Genomic DNA, 13,135 nt, shown 5'->3' with positions numbered 1-13,135 from the left:
TGCTCCCTGGGAAAAAGGATGTTTTTTTTTTTTAAAAAAAAGACACACCAAAATCAATGAAAAAGAACAAAAAATTAGAGCATTGATCTTTAGGCATATATTCTGTGTTATTTTCTGCATAAAAAAAAACCCATCTAATTTATTGCACAGAAACAAAACTAATATCAAACCTCATTCACCTAAACTTTCAAACTGGCTAGACGAAACCACACACATATCTTTGCAAATTTCCCTACTGTGCATACCCCTTCCTGTTACGGGTCAGGTTTTTGCTTCTTTAAGTCATAATACCAGCAGTAGTAAAGTGTGTGTGTTTTCACTGTTCCCTTTAAGATGTGTGACCTGGAATTTATAGCCTTAAATGTAACTTGCTATATAAAATCCCAGGTTGTGAATAGATGCCTTCAGGCTAGAAGGACTTTTTACTCCTTTGAGTCAATAAATGGATAGAGAAGTCATTGCATGCTCCAAATATGCACTAATCCTCCTCAACACTGAAACATAAAGATAAGCATGATCTCAAAGAAGTGAGGTCATCTTTACATAAAAAAAAAAATCTTAGATTTGTGATGTGAGCCATGTAAATTACTCCACCAATATTGTTGGGCCAATGTGCATTTATTATAAAAGTCATGTCTTTGTCATAAATCATAATAACCCTTCACACATGAATCCGAGACATGAATCAACAGTTCTGAGAATCCATGTTTTGTCTTGGATGTATATTCAAATGTTCCAATGTAGTCGGAAATTCCTCCCTTGCTCGGTGTCAGACTCAATCCCATTTTGAACTAGGGCTTCCTTTTCACAAGAATGTTTACAAAGGCAATAAACAAGCGGCAGAAGTCCTAAATTTGACAGCTACCGGAAGTGCGGTTCAATCAGTTTCTTTTATATTTGTGTCTATTAAAATATCTAAAACCTGAATAAAATTAGTGCCCCTCTGAGCTGGCACAGGGAAAGATAAGGTCAAGACTCACAATAAGCAATGCTTCTTCACACAAGAAGCCACACATATATTTTTGAATGCCAGCTCAATATTCCACATGTATAGCAAGCAAATCGCTTTGTTAGATCGTCAGTTGAATTATCAGCCGCCTGCCTTTGAACTCCATGCCACTTCTCCCTGGGTGCTTGAAAAAGCTGGATCCAGTCCTGAAAAAAATCTCCCATCTAGCACACACGTGTACAGTGAAGCAGAGCAGGAAGCAAACAGCTCCATATACTGTGTAGTGGCCAAGCTAGGATCTCGAGGTCATCAATAAATTTTACCGCCCCCAAAAAACCTGTAACAAACTTTTCCAGAGCGTATGTGGTGTTCAATTGGGGTTTTATGTAATTTTATTTATTTAACCACACATAGTCTTAGGGCCCTATTCCACAGTAACGATAATCGGCCGGATCAGCCCCATTTGGCCGCGCTGTCTTCATCCCCGGGACCCGGGACTCTATCTTCTGAATGGCTGGTCAGCTGACGGAGTGCTCAGCCAATCACAGGCCGGGACCGCCGAGTCGGAGTGTGGTCTGTCAGCTGACCGGCCATTCAGAAGATAGAGCGCGCGGGACCCTGGGATGAAGACAGCGCGGAGAAAAAGACCTGCAGGTAATGTATGATGATGCAAGGGCTGCAAGGACATCGGTAACTATGTCATTACAGCCCTCGCTCAACGATCATCGGGCTGTGGAATAGGCCCATTAGAATCCAGGCAAGAAACCAAACCTTTTAAAATATAGCCCCTTTGTGGTGCTGGTTACCACTACTACAGGCCTGACCACCTAGGACAGAAAGGCATGGTGGTTATTGCTTCCCTTATTCTACAGGGAACCAAGCCATGCTGTATATATAATTGGAAAAGGTCTAGCAAATATTTGATAGTGTGTAAATATATCTCCTAGTATTAACAGACAGTGATCAAATATTGAAGGTTGGCACTAAACTCTACTATTGATTGGGCAGCTAGTATACCACTAGATGTTGGGGTACATCCCAGGTTCTCAACACACATATAAATAAGTGATACAAAAAAAGCTGTTTTGGGGCCTCACACTCCAGGGACCCCATAAAGCTACATGGTTTGCCTCTATGGTATATATATATATATATATATATATATATATATGGAATATAAAGTGTGCCACTATCTTGAAGGTACAAAAACTAATATATTAGGGGACAAACCAGAGGTGCTGTATATATTAAGGGCAGTAGACTTATATTTATTAGCTACGGGACCCCTTGTAAATATTAGAGAGAGAATTCCTTCCTTGAAGTACCAGACAAGATGACCTAATACAGGCAGATTACAGCTATTACTTTAAAGAATCTATTTAACAGTGATGGCTGGAGAGTGCCCAGAGCTCCTTTAAGCAGCCCCGAGGAGGATGATGTCATTGTAAGTAACTGGATGGGGTTTGGCAAGACAGAGAGGTGTGCGGTTTGTGCCAATTTAATAGCCTGCATTGCTTTCAGACACAGATAATCTGGTGATCGCTTTCATATATGTTGAGAGCATGTCTGGATAATAATGTCATTAGCAGAAGGGGAAGCACGTGATTTCCAGGTCATTCCCCACCCTGGTTCCACGCACCTTCAGCATCCTGACTTCATGCAGCTTTACAGGAAGAAAGCAAAGCTGGAACTTATCTGTATCACTGAGAGAAGGGAACATTTCTGGGCACTACTTGGCCGGACTGTAAAAACAAGTGATTTAAAAGAGCAAGGCTTTAAAGATTGGTAGAGCTGGTCCACAAGCAGTTTAGACTCTTATTGTTGTTGATTATTAATATTATTATTATTACAGCATCAGCATATTATGTAGCGATAGACATGATGACCATTTATATAGCACTATGTTATGTCTAATATCCCAATGTAAAATGCACTCAAAAATTTAAAGGAAACTTTAAAAGTTGACTAACCTACCAGTATATCTTCATAGTGTCAGGCCAAACTGGAGGACCTTGGTTACAAAACACTGGGAGGAATGTGCATAATCTTTGTATATTTCAGCCTAGGATGGTTTTGTACCAAAGCTTTATACTAATGAAACAACCCAGGTAAACGTAGGGTGCAGACTATGACACTAGGATTCTCTTTGGTGTTCTATAGAAGTCTGTGGCATGCCCCTTCCCCCTTAGGCCTTGCATTAGGCATTACATGGTATATCAGCTTTTTTTCTTCTTTAAAGTAATAGGAAGGGGGCCATAGATGACCAATAATAAATAATAATAATTGTTGTGACTATACTATCATATGGATAATTTCCAAAACCAGCGACATATATGGAATCAAAGACTATTACATGTGAAGTCAAGGACACAATATTACCAATTTCTTCAGCTACATTTGAGTGCGCGTACATTATATCATGTCTGCTTTGAGTAAATGTTTTCCTAGAATACAGTACTCCCGTTGCTGAAACCTATTAGCACTATTTCATATATGTAATATACAGTGACACTGGATAAACGTTACATAGTGCCCTGTAATGATGAATCTCACACAAATTCAAGCACGGTTTCCTTTGGTGACCAATAAAAGGAAATATTAACTTAACATGAACTAAAGTAAGGAACAAATCTGCCACCATAGCCTCATCTAGAGACCTAGACCAATATTCCTTCAGGTTTGGTATCCGCTTTCAAGTCAAAGTTGAAATAGCAGAAATTCTCAAACGCCATATGTCTTCCCAGATCACGAGAGCTATCAAACAGAAGCTAGAGGGCTTTAGAGACATGATGGCTACTGCTGAATGAGTGGATCAACCCTTCACTAGTCTGCATTAGAGAACTTCCAACTTTTGACATGTCAGCGAAAACTTTTGCGTATTTATTTCCAAGCATTGTCTCACATGGAACATCTATTATTTCCAGGACAACTCAACTTCTTTTGCAGGATCCAATTTATAGAAATTATATAATTTTATAAGCTTGTCTGTCTTCGGATAGAAACCAAATGTTCTTCTGAAAGTGTTTTCCTCCTGCACAGAAGTACAGTGACAAGCAGCTGGCTCCCGTCCCCTTGACTCACAGGTTACACTTACTCAGGATAATGGAATTATCACATGTGGAAAACTCTCAGTCTCAGTTCCAAGACAAATGCAATTTACAGAGTGGAGTTTACTGGGGTATTGCAGTCTAAAGTACACTACACATTAAACACATAGCAGTAGCAAAGTGTTCAGAGTTACGACATATGTCCATGTCAGCTATTTGTGCTTTTAAGGCGTCTACCATATTGCAAAACACGTTGATGCAAGGGACACATCAAGTCACAGCTGTATAGGCACCAACGCTAAACTTGACTACAGACATTATTGGCCAATACTATTCATACACAATAGATATAAGAAGATTGATGGATAAACTACCATTGACCTATCAATCACCTTGTGAAGAATTGTTTCGCTGATGTAGCCATGCAGTTTTCAGTCCATATAGGCCAGGGATGGGGAACCTTCGGCCCTCTAGCTGTTGCAAAACTAGCTTTAGCTTTGGCTGTCCAGGCATGATGGGAATTGTATTTTTGCAACAGCTGGAGAGCCAAAGGTTTCCATCCCCGATATAGGCAGTCAGACATCAGGTGACATTCCTCAAAGAAATAATCATTTGTGGACTAGCAACTACTGTGCAAAGATGACCAACATCATTTCAGGCAATAATTTGTCATTAGTTAGCTAAAACTTCCATTTTGTCATAATGTTGGTTAAAATTGGCTGTTTTTTTTTATCAACCATAATCTAATAAACAATGATACCTCAAAGGGGACTTTCACGCTGCCTGAACCACAGGGCATCGGACACTGCCTGGTGGTTTCTGCCTGCCCTGCCGGCCTTGATTGATAGTGATAGTGGAGGGATGTATCAAATCAAGGTTGGAGAAGCCACTAGAAGTCACATGATGACTCTTGGTTGAAGCAGCATAAAAAAAGATGTCAGCCGAATAATCTTCTGGTCCTTCCTATACATATGAACATTTAGCATGTCCAAAAGTCCCTTTTATCTCTATGGGGAGAGGAGAGGTAGGCGTTAGCCAGACAGCTTTATCGGTGGCTAATCTCTCCGAAAAAACAGAGGGGTTGGTTAGTAAAATTTCATCACACCTGACCCCCATCTCTACCACTATCATCTGTTGGCCAATCTATGGACAAGGTTTGGCCAATTTAAATGCTGACAACCTTCCTCAGAGGACAACAGCGAACAAGAAAATACTAAAAACATACAATAAACTTCTGGGGAATAACCTGTTTTATTCATCTCCTGCAAAAATAATTATTGCTGTCTAAGTAGCCACATCCTGCCTTGAGGACAATTGCATCCGCTCCGTGAGTCTCAAGTCTACGCATAGGGCAGTAGGAACAGCTGATGAGGTGCATTGAGTGTTGGGAGCAAAGCCGGCTCTAACTCTAACTAATTCCTTTTTTTCATCCAAATTTCTAGACAGAAATGTGAGAAAAGGGTCTGCCAGCTCTGGACGGAGGCACAGGAGGGAACCAGGAGAATTAACAGCAGATTTATTCACACACTGCCACTTAGCTATGTAGAAAGTGTACTTCTGGTTCACCAGCATGCGTAATAACTATCCTGGGATACTAAGAAACACATACATCATGGTACTCTCCGCGGCATTGTGTAATTTAAGAACCGGCTCAAGGAAACATATTTTGTAGCCTGTAGAGGAAAAAAGTCTGTTCAGGTAATATAGAACGATGCCTCCACATTGCAATCCAATATCAACAATGATATAACTTGTGGCTCGGTAACACAACACTCGACAGAGGTCAGTGGATTTATTTTAAGGCTCCTGAAGCCATATATTCCCTGAAAACATAGTATTTAAATAAATCAAATTTATTCTAGATATATAATGTGTTAAATACTGTATTTTTCACAATATCAGGAACTGCAAAAAACTTTGCAAACAATGATTTGAACAAAACTAAAAAAGTAAAAAGTATGCATGCCTTAAATCAGAGATGGGGAACCCGTGGCCCTCTAACTGTTGCAAAACTACAGTTTCCGTCATGCCTGGACAGCCAAAGGCATGATGGGAACTGTAGTTTTGTAACAGCTGGAGGGCCAAAGGTTTCCTATTCCTGTCCTAAACCCCGAATATTGTACACTTACCATAGACATGGGCTCGATGGCCTCTTGCTTAATAGGAACTGGGTCAAACATTAGCATTATTGCATCAATGCCCCTGGTGTATTCTTGCCTAAAATCAAAGAAAAAGAATAGGTTATTGCAATGTCCTGAAGATGCACCGAACTTCTGCAAAACAAAACAATGTCCCCACTTAGGAAGAAATCAATGGTCAGTAGAAGGTTTGCACCCTTCAAAATCATGATCATAAGCAACCAAAAACACAAAGGAAAGTCATGCATTATAAACCCCTATGTTTCCCCTACATGGTGGGCAACAATACATCTAAAGTTTAGACCTGTGAGTGTTTGTTACTCTGGATGACTAAGTACAGCCATGCATTATATGGTCATTCTCTTACTTCAAACAGGGCTATAATCTTTATTTTTTTGCTAGCGCAATTGAGGACAACACTGTTTACTCAAGCTTCCTCTTGTGCCACTGACCATTGAAGCTGCCTCACAAAAAGCGTTTGTTCTTGGGATACAACCCCTTTAAGGCAATATACAAATAAAATATTCAGTGTTATACAACCATACTTAACACTTGGGCTCAATGCCGATGTAAGTCACTTTCACCCTGGTAGTTATGTATAAATGTTGGATGGTTGTTTTAGCTATTTATTAGTCAACCAATGAAGGGAAACCAGTGAAAACGTCATGGTGCAGTGGATTGGGTGATGGATGGTTTTATCTTTATATATTAGCCTCTGCCCATGTGCCAGCAAGTGTCATAGCTCAAGCAGTTGGCAGGATAATATATTTTTATAGAAGTTAGAACATTGGGTTCCCGTCACCCTGACATAAGAAGCATTAATAGTTCTACATATCACTGATCACTTCAGTGTTATACACTATGGACAATCTACAGGTTTAAGATTTGCAGACAGGTTCAACCAGATGGGTGAATATGGCATAACCCCAAGATGAGGTTGGTTGGACTACTATTTTAATAGAATGCTCAGATAATACTGTAAATTCTCAGAATGCATAATTTTTTAAGAGATGTAATCAAGGCAACATACAAGCAACATAGTACTACCACTACTACAATAATAATAATAATAATAACAACAACAACAACATTGGTCATATAGACTCCCATATAGACATTATACAGCATTGGTATTAGATTACTTTGAGTATGTAGATTGTGATACATATTTTCCCCATACACACCTAAATAATACAGACATACAGTGATCAAATATCCATACAGATAGTATTTCTCCTTTTGGGGACCACCAGTTGTCTTAGGGGGTCTCTAAGGCTAGGCAGTTGAGCAAACTCTGAGCGTGCAGCATTGGATTAGTGCTGGCTGCTGAAGTTGGATACAGCCCTAGGGAGTCCTGGAAAACATGGATACAAGCAATGCTCCATGGGAAAAAGGCAACAAATCAGGTCTTTCTAGTACAACTTATTGGAAGTAGCCAACATTCTTCCTTCTGGTGGAGAATCAATGTGCATATATTAGCATTATCTAAACACGGCATGCTGGTATATACTTAGGCATTGTGTGGATCTGCTATCGAGGCAATTTACTATATATTTTCTTTTGCAGTATATTCTATATAGCAAAGGTGTCCAAATATCTTCTAATTTTTGAGCCCCTGCCCAGTGGACCAGACTTCATGGTTTAGGAAATGAGATCCGCTCTCCGCTCCCAAACTATACTGTCCATCCCAGCAGGCTCAAAATGTAGGGGAATGGTTTTCCTACCTCCACTGAAAATTTCAGGGTACTGGTGTGCATGTTCCCTGAGCAATTTGGTTTCTACCAAGATAGGAAAGATCTATTGTGGGAATTAGCAATTTCTTCGATTCGGTTCTTCGATTCCCCCAAAATGACTGTGGCTGCAGTCATTTGGACATCACCAGAAATGGTTATATATACACACTGTATAACAGTATACTATATAGGGAGTCAACTATTAAAAGTTTGGCGCAGAACATTGACACTTCCCTGGAGGGCAACAATGTGTCCCTTTGTGTCACATAATATGCACTTTGCACACAATTGTCTTGACAGATCTTTACAGCAGTTGAAAAGATATATATATATTATAAATACTTTCTTTTCCTCTTAGAATAGAAAAAAACATCTCCATTTCCTCCTTATTAATTATGGCAAACTTGCCCACCGAGTTCATCTACAGGAGGTGGTTTGTTTTGTTGCCACAATATACCGATCTTGCTTCCGCTACTAATTTTTCACTAGATGCAGAAACTATACAAAGGGATACATAGTAAAACAAGTTATGTGAAACTAAAGGAGGAAATGAAGTTCCTCAGAATTTTCTCTTTGTCACCAGTGCTGCCAGGATTAGGGTGAAATGTGTTTCTGTGCAACTCTAGATATCATTTAATATGATGTTATTCTACCTACAACTGGCCAGTAGGTGGCGTCTCATCTATGTGCCATAAAAGGTATATAAAAGAAATAAAAAAAAAATTATGAAAAGTATTTTTTATTTTATTTGAATGTTACTTCTTAGACAGGATTTCATCGTGTTAGTAAATAAAGATAATCTAGCAGGGTACACGTTGTGCAATAACATTCTAGTAAAAATTTCAATCCAGTTTAAATGTAAAAGCTAAACACTGTCACAATGATAAAGAATATTTTGATGAGCTTGATGCAACTGTAAAACAAATGGTTTCATGTTGTGCAAGTGTAAGATGTTCATAGATTTTAGACAGACACATGATGCGTAAGAGAGAAGCAGGGCTCCACATAGGCTTATATTGGGTCACCCTATGTAGCTTTATTGTGGTGGCCATTCAGGGGGCAACACAACAATGGTACTACAGCTGCACACTAAAAGAGGTCATGTGACTTTTTTTTGGACTATTGGATTGTAAATCAAGTAGAAAAGAAACAAAACAAAGTCCTTGTGTGACAAGTACCATGGTAAGATTACCCAGCACAAATAGTCTCACAGTAATAGATACTAGTCCCATTATGTAGTGCAGTCTAAACAGCACTCCCTGGGTAGAAGCTATCACTACCAGGGCCCATGTGTGCATTGCCAACTATTGCAAAATGTGTCCGTCTTGTAATACCATGGAGTTCTTCTTTTACAAGATCCTTAAGTCAAACAGGACCAAACAAAGGTAGAACTCAAGTTGGGAGATAGAATAAACAGAAAAGCTGTTAAAAGGGCAATGATCATGTTTTCCTGTGTAAACCTGGTGACCTTTAAACAGATTTGCATAGAAGTCTCCTCAGCTGCTGCATTCCTGTCATCCAGCAGCCCATGTCATTGTATCGGGAGGGTTCCTAACCTCCATAAATTTTTTTACACTGTCTACTTCCCTCTGTGTTGGAAGGCGGAGCTGGGGATTTTTCTAGTGAACTGTTTTTGCTACTGTTGATAGGGGAGATAGGGTTAGGTCTGAGGATGGCACAGCGCATGCTGATTCATAGATCCTTGGACGCCCTGTTATAGACTGGTGAATATGGTGGTTAGGCTTGGGGAGCTTGATGGCCAACAGTTTCCCTGCAAATTGCTGCATCTGGCTTTGGAATGGGGCCATACTGCACAGCGTGGCTGGGGGTTATTGTACAGGGGAAAAACAAGAAAGTGGATGCAGTAAGACACCAGGCCTGTGTCCTCTTCATTCTCACAATTGGTGGGGATCAGACCAGCACTGATCATAAAGGGTATATAAGTAAAGTGTCATGAGTTTATGAGATGGGAATACTGTGCCTGCATAAGGTCTGGGTGTATTTTCTTAGAATAGGCATGATATGATGGGGTACAACTAGAACTTTCACATCATACATTGGCAGAGTATGAACAACTGGACAGTAGGGAGCTGAAATTCGACCAAGAACATCTAAATACATTTTTTATGTTCCCCCTTAAAGTGACTGTACCACCAGGCCCAGGCTGAAGCACTGGAGGCAGGCCGACCCACCCTTAGTGGGAAGAAACCCCAGCCATGACGTGACTCCATTAGAATCAATGGAACCCTATCATAGAGGGGCGGGGGTTCCTCCCACTAAGGGTGGGTCTGCCCGCCTCCAGTGCTTCTGCCTGGGCCTGTTGGTAAAGTCACTTTAAGGTGGCCATACACCTTCAGCAGCTGTCAGCAGAAAGTTAGTTTGGCCTGTTGCCATCTCACCCCATTTCCCCTAAACAAATGAACTCTTCAAAATAAAAAAGGGAAGGGTATGCTTATTTTCCTAAGAACAAAAAGATTGGAGAGTCAGAGAGTCCTGTTGATATTGGTGGGTTTGACCAAATTAGCTCTAATGTGTATAATGTGGATGCCTTCAGGTGCCCTAGTTTCCCCCAAAAGACCGGACGGAGACCCCTGCTGGAAGGCATTGCGTTGATGTCATGACTCATGGGAAAATGCCTGTCAGAGCTAATAGACAGCTCGCTAAGCCAATCAGTGACTGGAGCAGTTTTCAGCACCAGTCCCTGACTGGTTGAGCGCCCAGTCTATCACTGGATACCCTGGAGTCCAACGGGGGTCCCAGATCGGTGATTCGAGGCTGAAGAGGCACGGGGAGAGGGGAGTTAATACTCTGTTACTTTCCCCCATGCCCCTGCAAACAAAAAGGGAGGCCAGACTTCTTCTTTAAGGAAATGTGGGAGATATGAAATTCCCTGAGCGGAATTGCTTAGGTCCATATGTTTTCCTGAACCTTTAAAAAACACACAGTGCAAACACTACTCAGAAATGGGATATATTGTGGTCTAATCCTACGTACTGTCGTCACCCATTCACATAAAGGGATCCACAGCCCCTGTGAACATGAGCAGCTACAGACATGTTCATAAAATCCAATAACACATCTGCGTTTGCCATCAGACATCTCTACATAGGATATCCGAAATCTCCTTCATTTCATGTAATTTACTCTCTTCCTCCACCTTACAAGGCGAGCACTTCTGCTGGGGATTGCCAGATGTTGGTGTGTGGGGGGGCTGTGGGATTGTCTGGTTTAGCACACAGACCTTGGAGATCAACAATGAAAAAGGAAAGGGGGGGGGGGGGGGTATAAACCAACACAATTCCTGCACTGACCTCTCCAGAGCACTTCCTATGATGTGTTGTAGACGTATTGGGCTTTAACCACCTCAGTGCAGAAGAGGCCTGTAAATCATTAGAAAAGCACTGCAGGCACCGCGGGTGCTGGAGGCTTTAAGGCTGAATTTGGAACTTGGTAGAAAGTAGCCTCTATGTAAAAGCCTAAATATATACAAATGTAACACTAACATAAAAGTTTAAAAAAGTGTTCCCTGCTATAACCTATATGCTATAGCTCCAAATGGAAGCTTTACTTTATGACTTTAGGATATTGAATTATGGACAATTCCTTTATATAATGTCTTGCTCTCCCAAAGTACTACCCGGCAGACACCATCAGCAGAATGCATGTTAGTAGTCTATATTGTGTTTATGGGCTACGGTGTTGCAATATATCCTTCAGCTGCTATGTCTGTGTAAACTATAAAGGGGCCCTTTATTGAGGTAACTATTAGGGGTCCTGGGCGAGGGCAGCTGCCCCTGGTCAAACACTGATGTCCATCAATGTTTCCTGTTACACAGTTGTAAAATGTGTAAGAATTCTTTTAATGAGGACTGATATGGTAGACATAGGTGATAGAGGTGGGTTTCTCTGCTTTGGACCACCTCTAATAGCTAAAACCAAGAATCACTTTAGATTAGGAATTAAAGCTTTATCAAGGCAAACATCAGACTACATAAATAGATTATTTACTGTCTTGTGATTTCTATACGCTATTGTACAGAGAAGACACCCCCAACATGTGGCGCTAAAGAGCAAACTCTTTTCCTCTGGAGGAGACCTACCTTCCATACCTAAGGAGTCCCTCTGCTCAATGGTCTTCTCAAAGAGAGACATTACCTAGTCAGACCCACTGCAATACCACACATAGTTGAGGGATCCCTGCAGAAGGTTCCTGGAAACTACTTCTAGAATGGGGCCCACAATTGGAGCCTTACTAATAGTGCCCCAAGTAGTAAGGCAAATATTATACAACTTTATTAGTTGCTAACAAAACACATATTATGCCTTACCAATTGCTTAGGCTTGGACGCATTTTTGTGATGTCTACAATTAACAGCTACAGCCACTCAAACTTTTCGCAAAATGCAAGCCTCATAGGTCATAGTATGGAAAACGAAGGTTCCAGACCCCTGGTAATGTATATGGACAGCAGCTGTACATCAGCAGAAAGGCATGTCTGACTCAGTGATAGCCCTGCCATAAAGAAGAATAAGTGACTCTGTAGAGACTTTGGGCAGGGTAGGATAACCGTGCTGCAAACAATAAACCTTTGCCTTCAATGGGTTGTCCTTTGTGTTTTCTTTATTACTAGCCGATTTTTTTTTTTTTTTTTTTCAGAATCAGAAAGCTTTAACTACTGTAAAATGTCCGATCCCGACAAAGGTTTCACATGGGAAGCTGCCTATAGACATTAGATTGTCGGGATGTGACGTCATTCTGTAGGGAGAGTGTCAGACACCCCCAGGCATCTGTTCTTGGGGGAAGGTAGATCTGTCGGATTGGATTTTCCAGGCTGTCTTTCCCTTGAAAGCATAAGAGGTGATTACCAGCCACTCACTCCTCCTACTTCCATAGACATTTAGCAGGGGTGAATAGTAACAAGGAAAACTTAAAAGGATTTGTCTGTTGGAAACAACAACTTTTTATTTGAAAGGTTTCCTGATGATAAGCCGCAGGACGTGGCTGACAAGTCCTCATTCTCCGGGACATGCCTGGTTTTCAGAATGGCAGTCTGCTCTGGCTGAGGGATCAGAGATCTTAAATGGGGCACATGGGGATCCCTTCATTTATCTATCATGCTCTAATCAGGCATTTAGGGAGGGGGGGTCTTTAAAAGTGTATTGTAATTAAAAAAGTATTGTATTGGTCAAGGTCTAGGTGCAGCACTCAGCTAGGACTAGATTCACATGTGCATCAGAGGCTCCGACTGATCTTCTGCACACCACAAAC

General features: G+C 40.9%; 1 protein-coding gene across 3 annotated transcripts in view; it reads right to left on the bottom strand.

Moving 5' to 3' along the window:
* Nucleotides 1-13,135, bottom strand: part of KLF3 (KLF transcription factor 3) — a 43,304-nt gene that overhangs the window by 9,334 nt on the left and 20,835 nt on the right. For 2 of the 3 annotated variants that reach the window (XM_069977510.1, XM_069977511.1), the window contains exon 2: nucleotides 6,126-6,213. In XM_069977510.1, the coding sequence (XP_069833611.1) occupies nucleotides 6,126-6,182 (57 nt within the window). In that variant the 5' untranslated portion in view covers nucleotides 6,183-6,213. Of the gene's footprint in view, nucleotides 1-2,588; nucleotides 2,692-6,125; nucleotides 6,214-13,135 lie in introns of those variants that run through there. The other variant, XM_069977509.1, reaches the window with a different exon arrangement.

The sequence above is a fragment of the Dendropsophus ebraccatus genome, chromosome 7, assembly GCF_027789765.1.
Source record: "Dendropsophus ebraccatus isolate aDenEbr1 chromosome 7, aDenEbr1.pat, whole genome shotgun sequence".
In the NCBI taxonomy this organism is placed as follows: domain Eukaryota; kingdom Metazoa; phylum Chordata; class Amphibia; order Anura; family Hylidae; genus Dendropsophus; species Dendropsophus ebraccatus.
The sequence above is the reverse complement of the archived record's forward strand: the minus strand, read 5'-3'. Positions and strand labels throughout refer to the sequence as shown.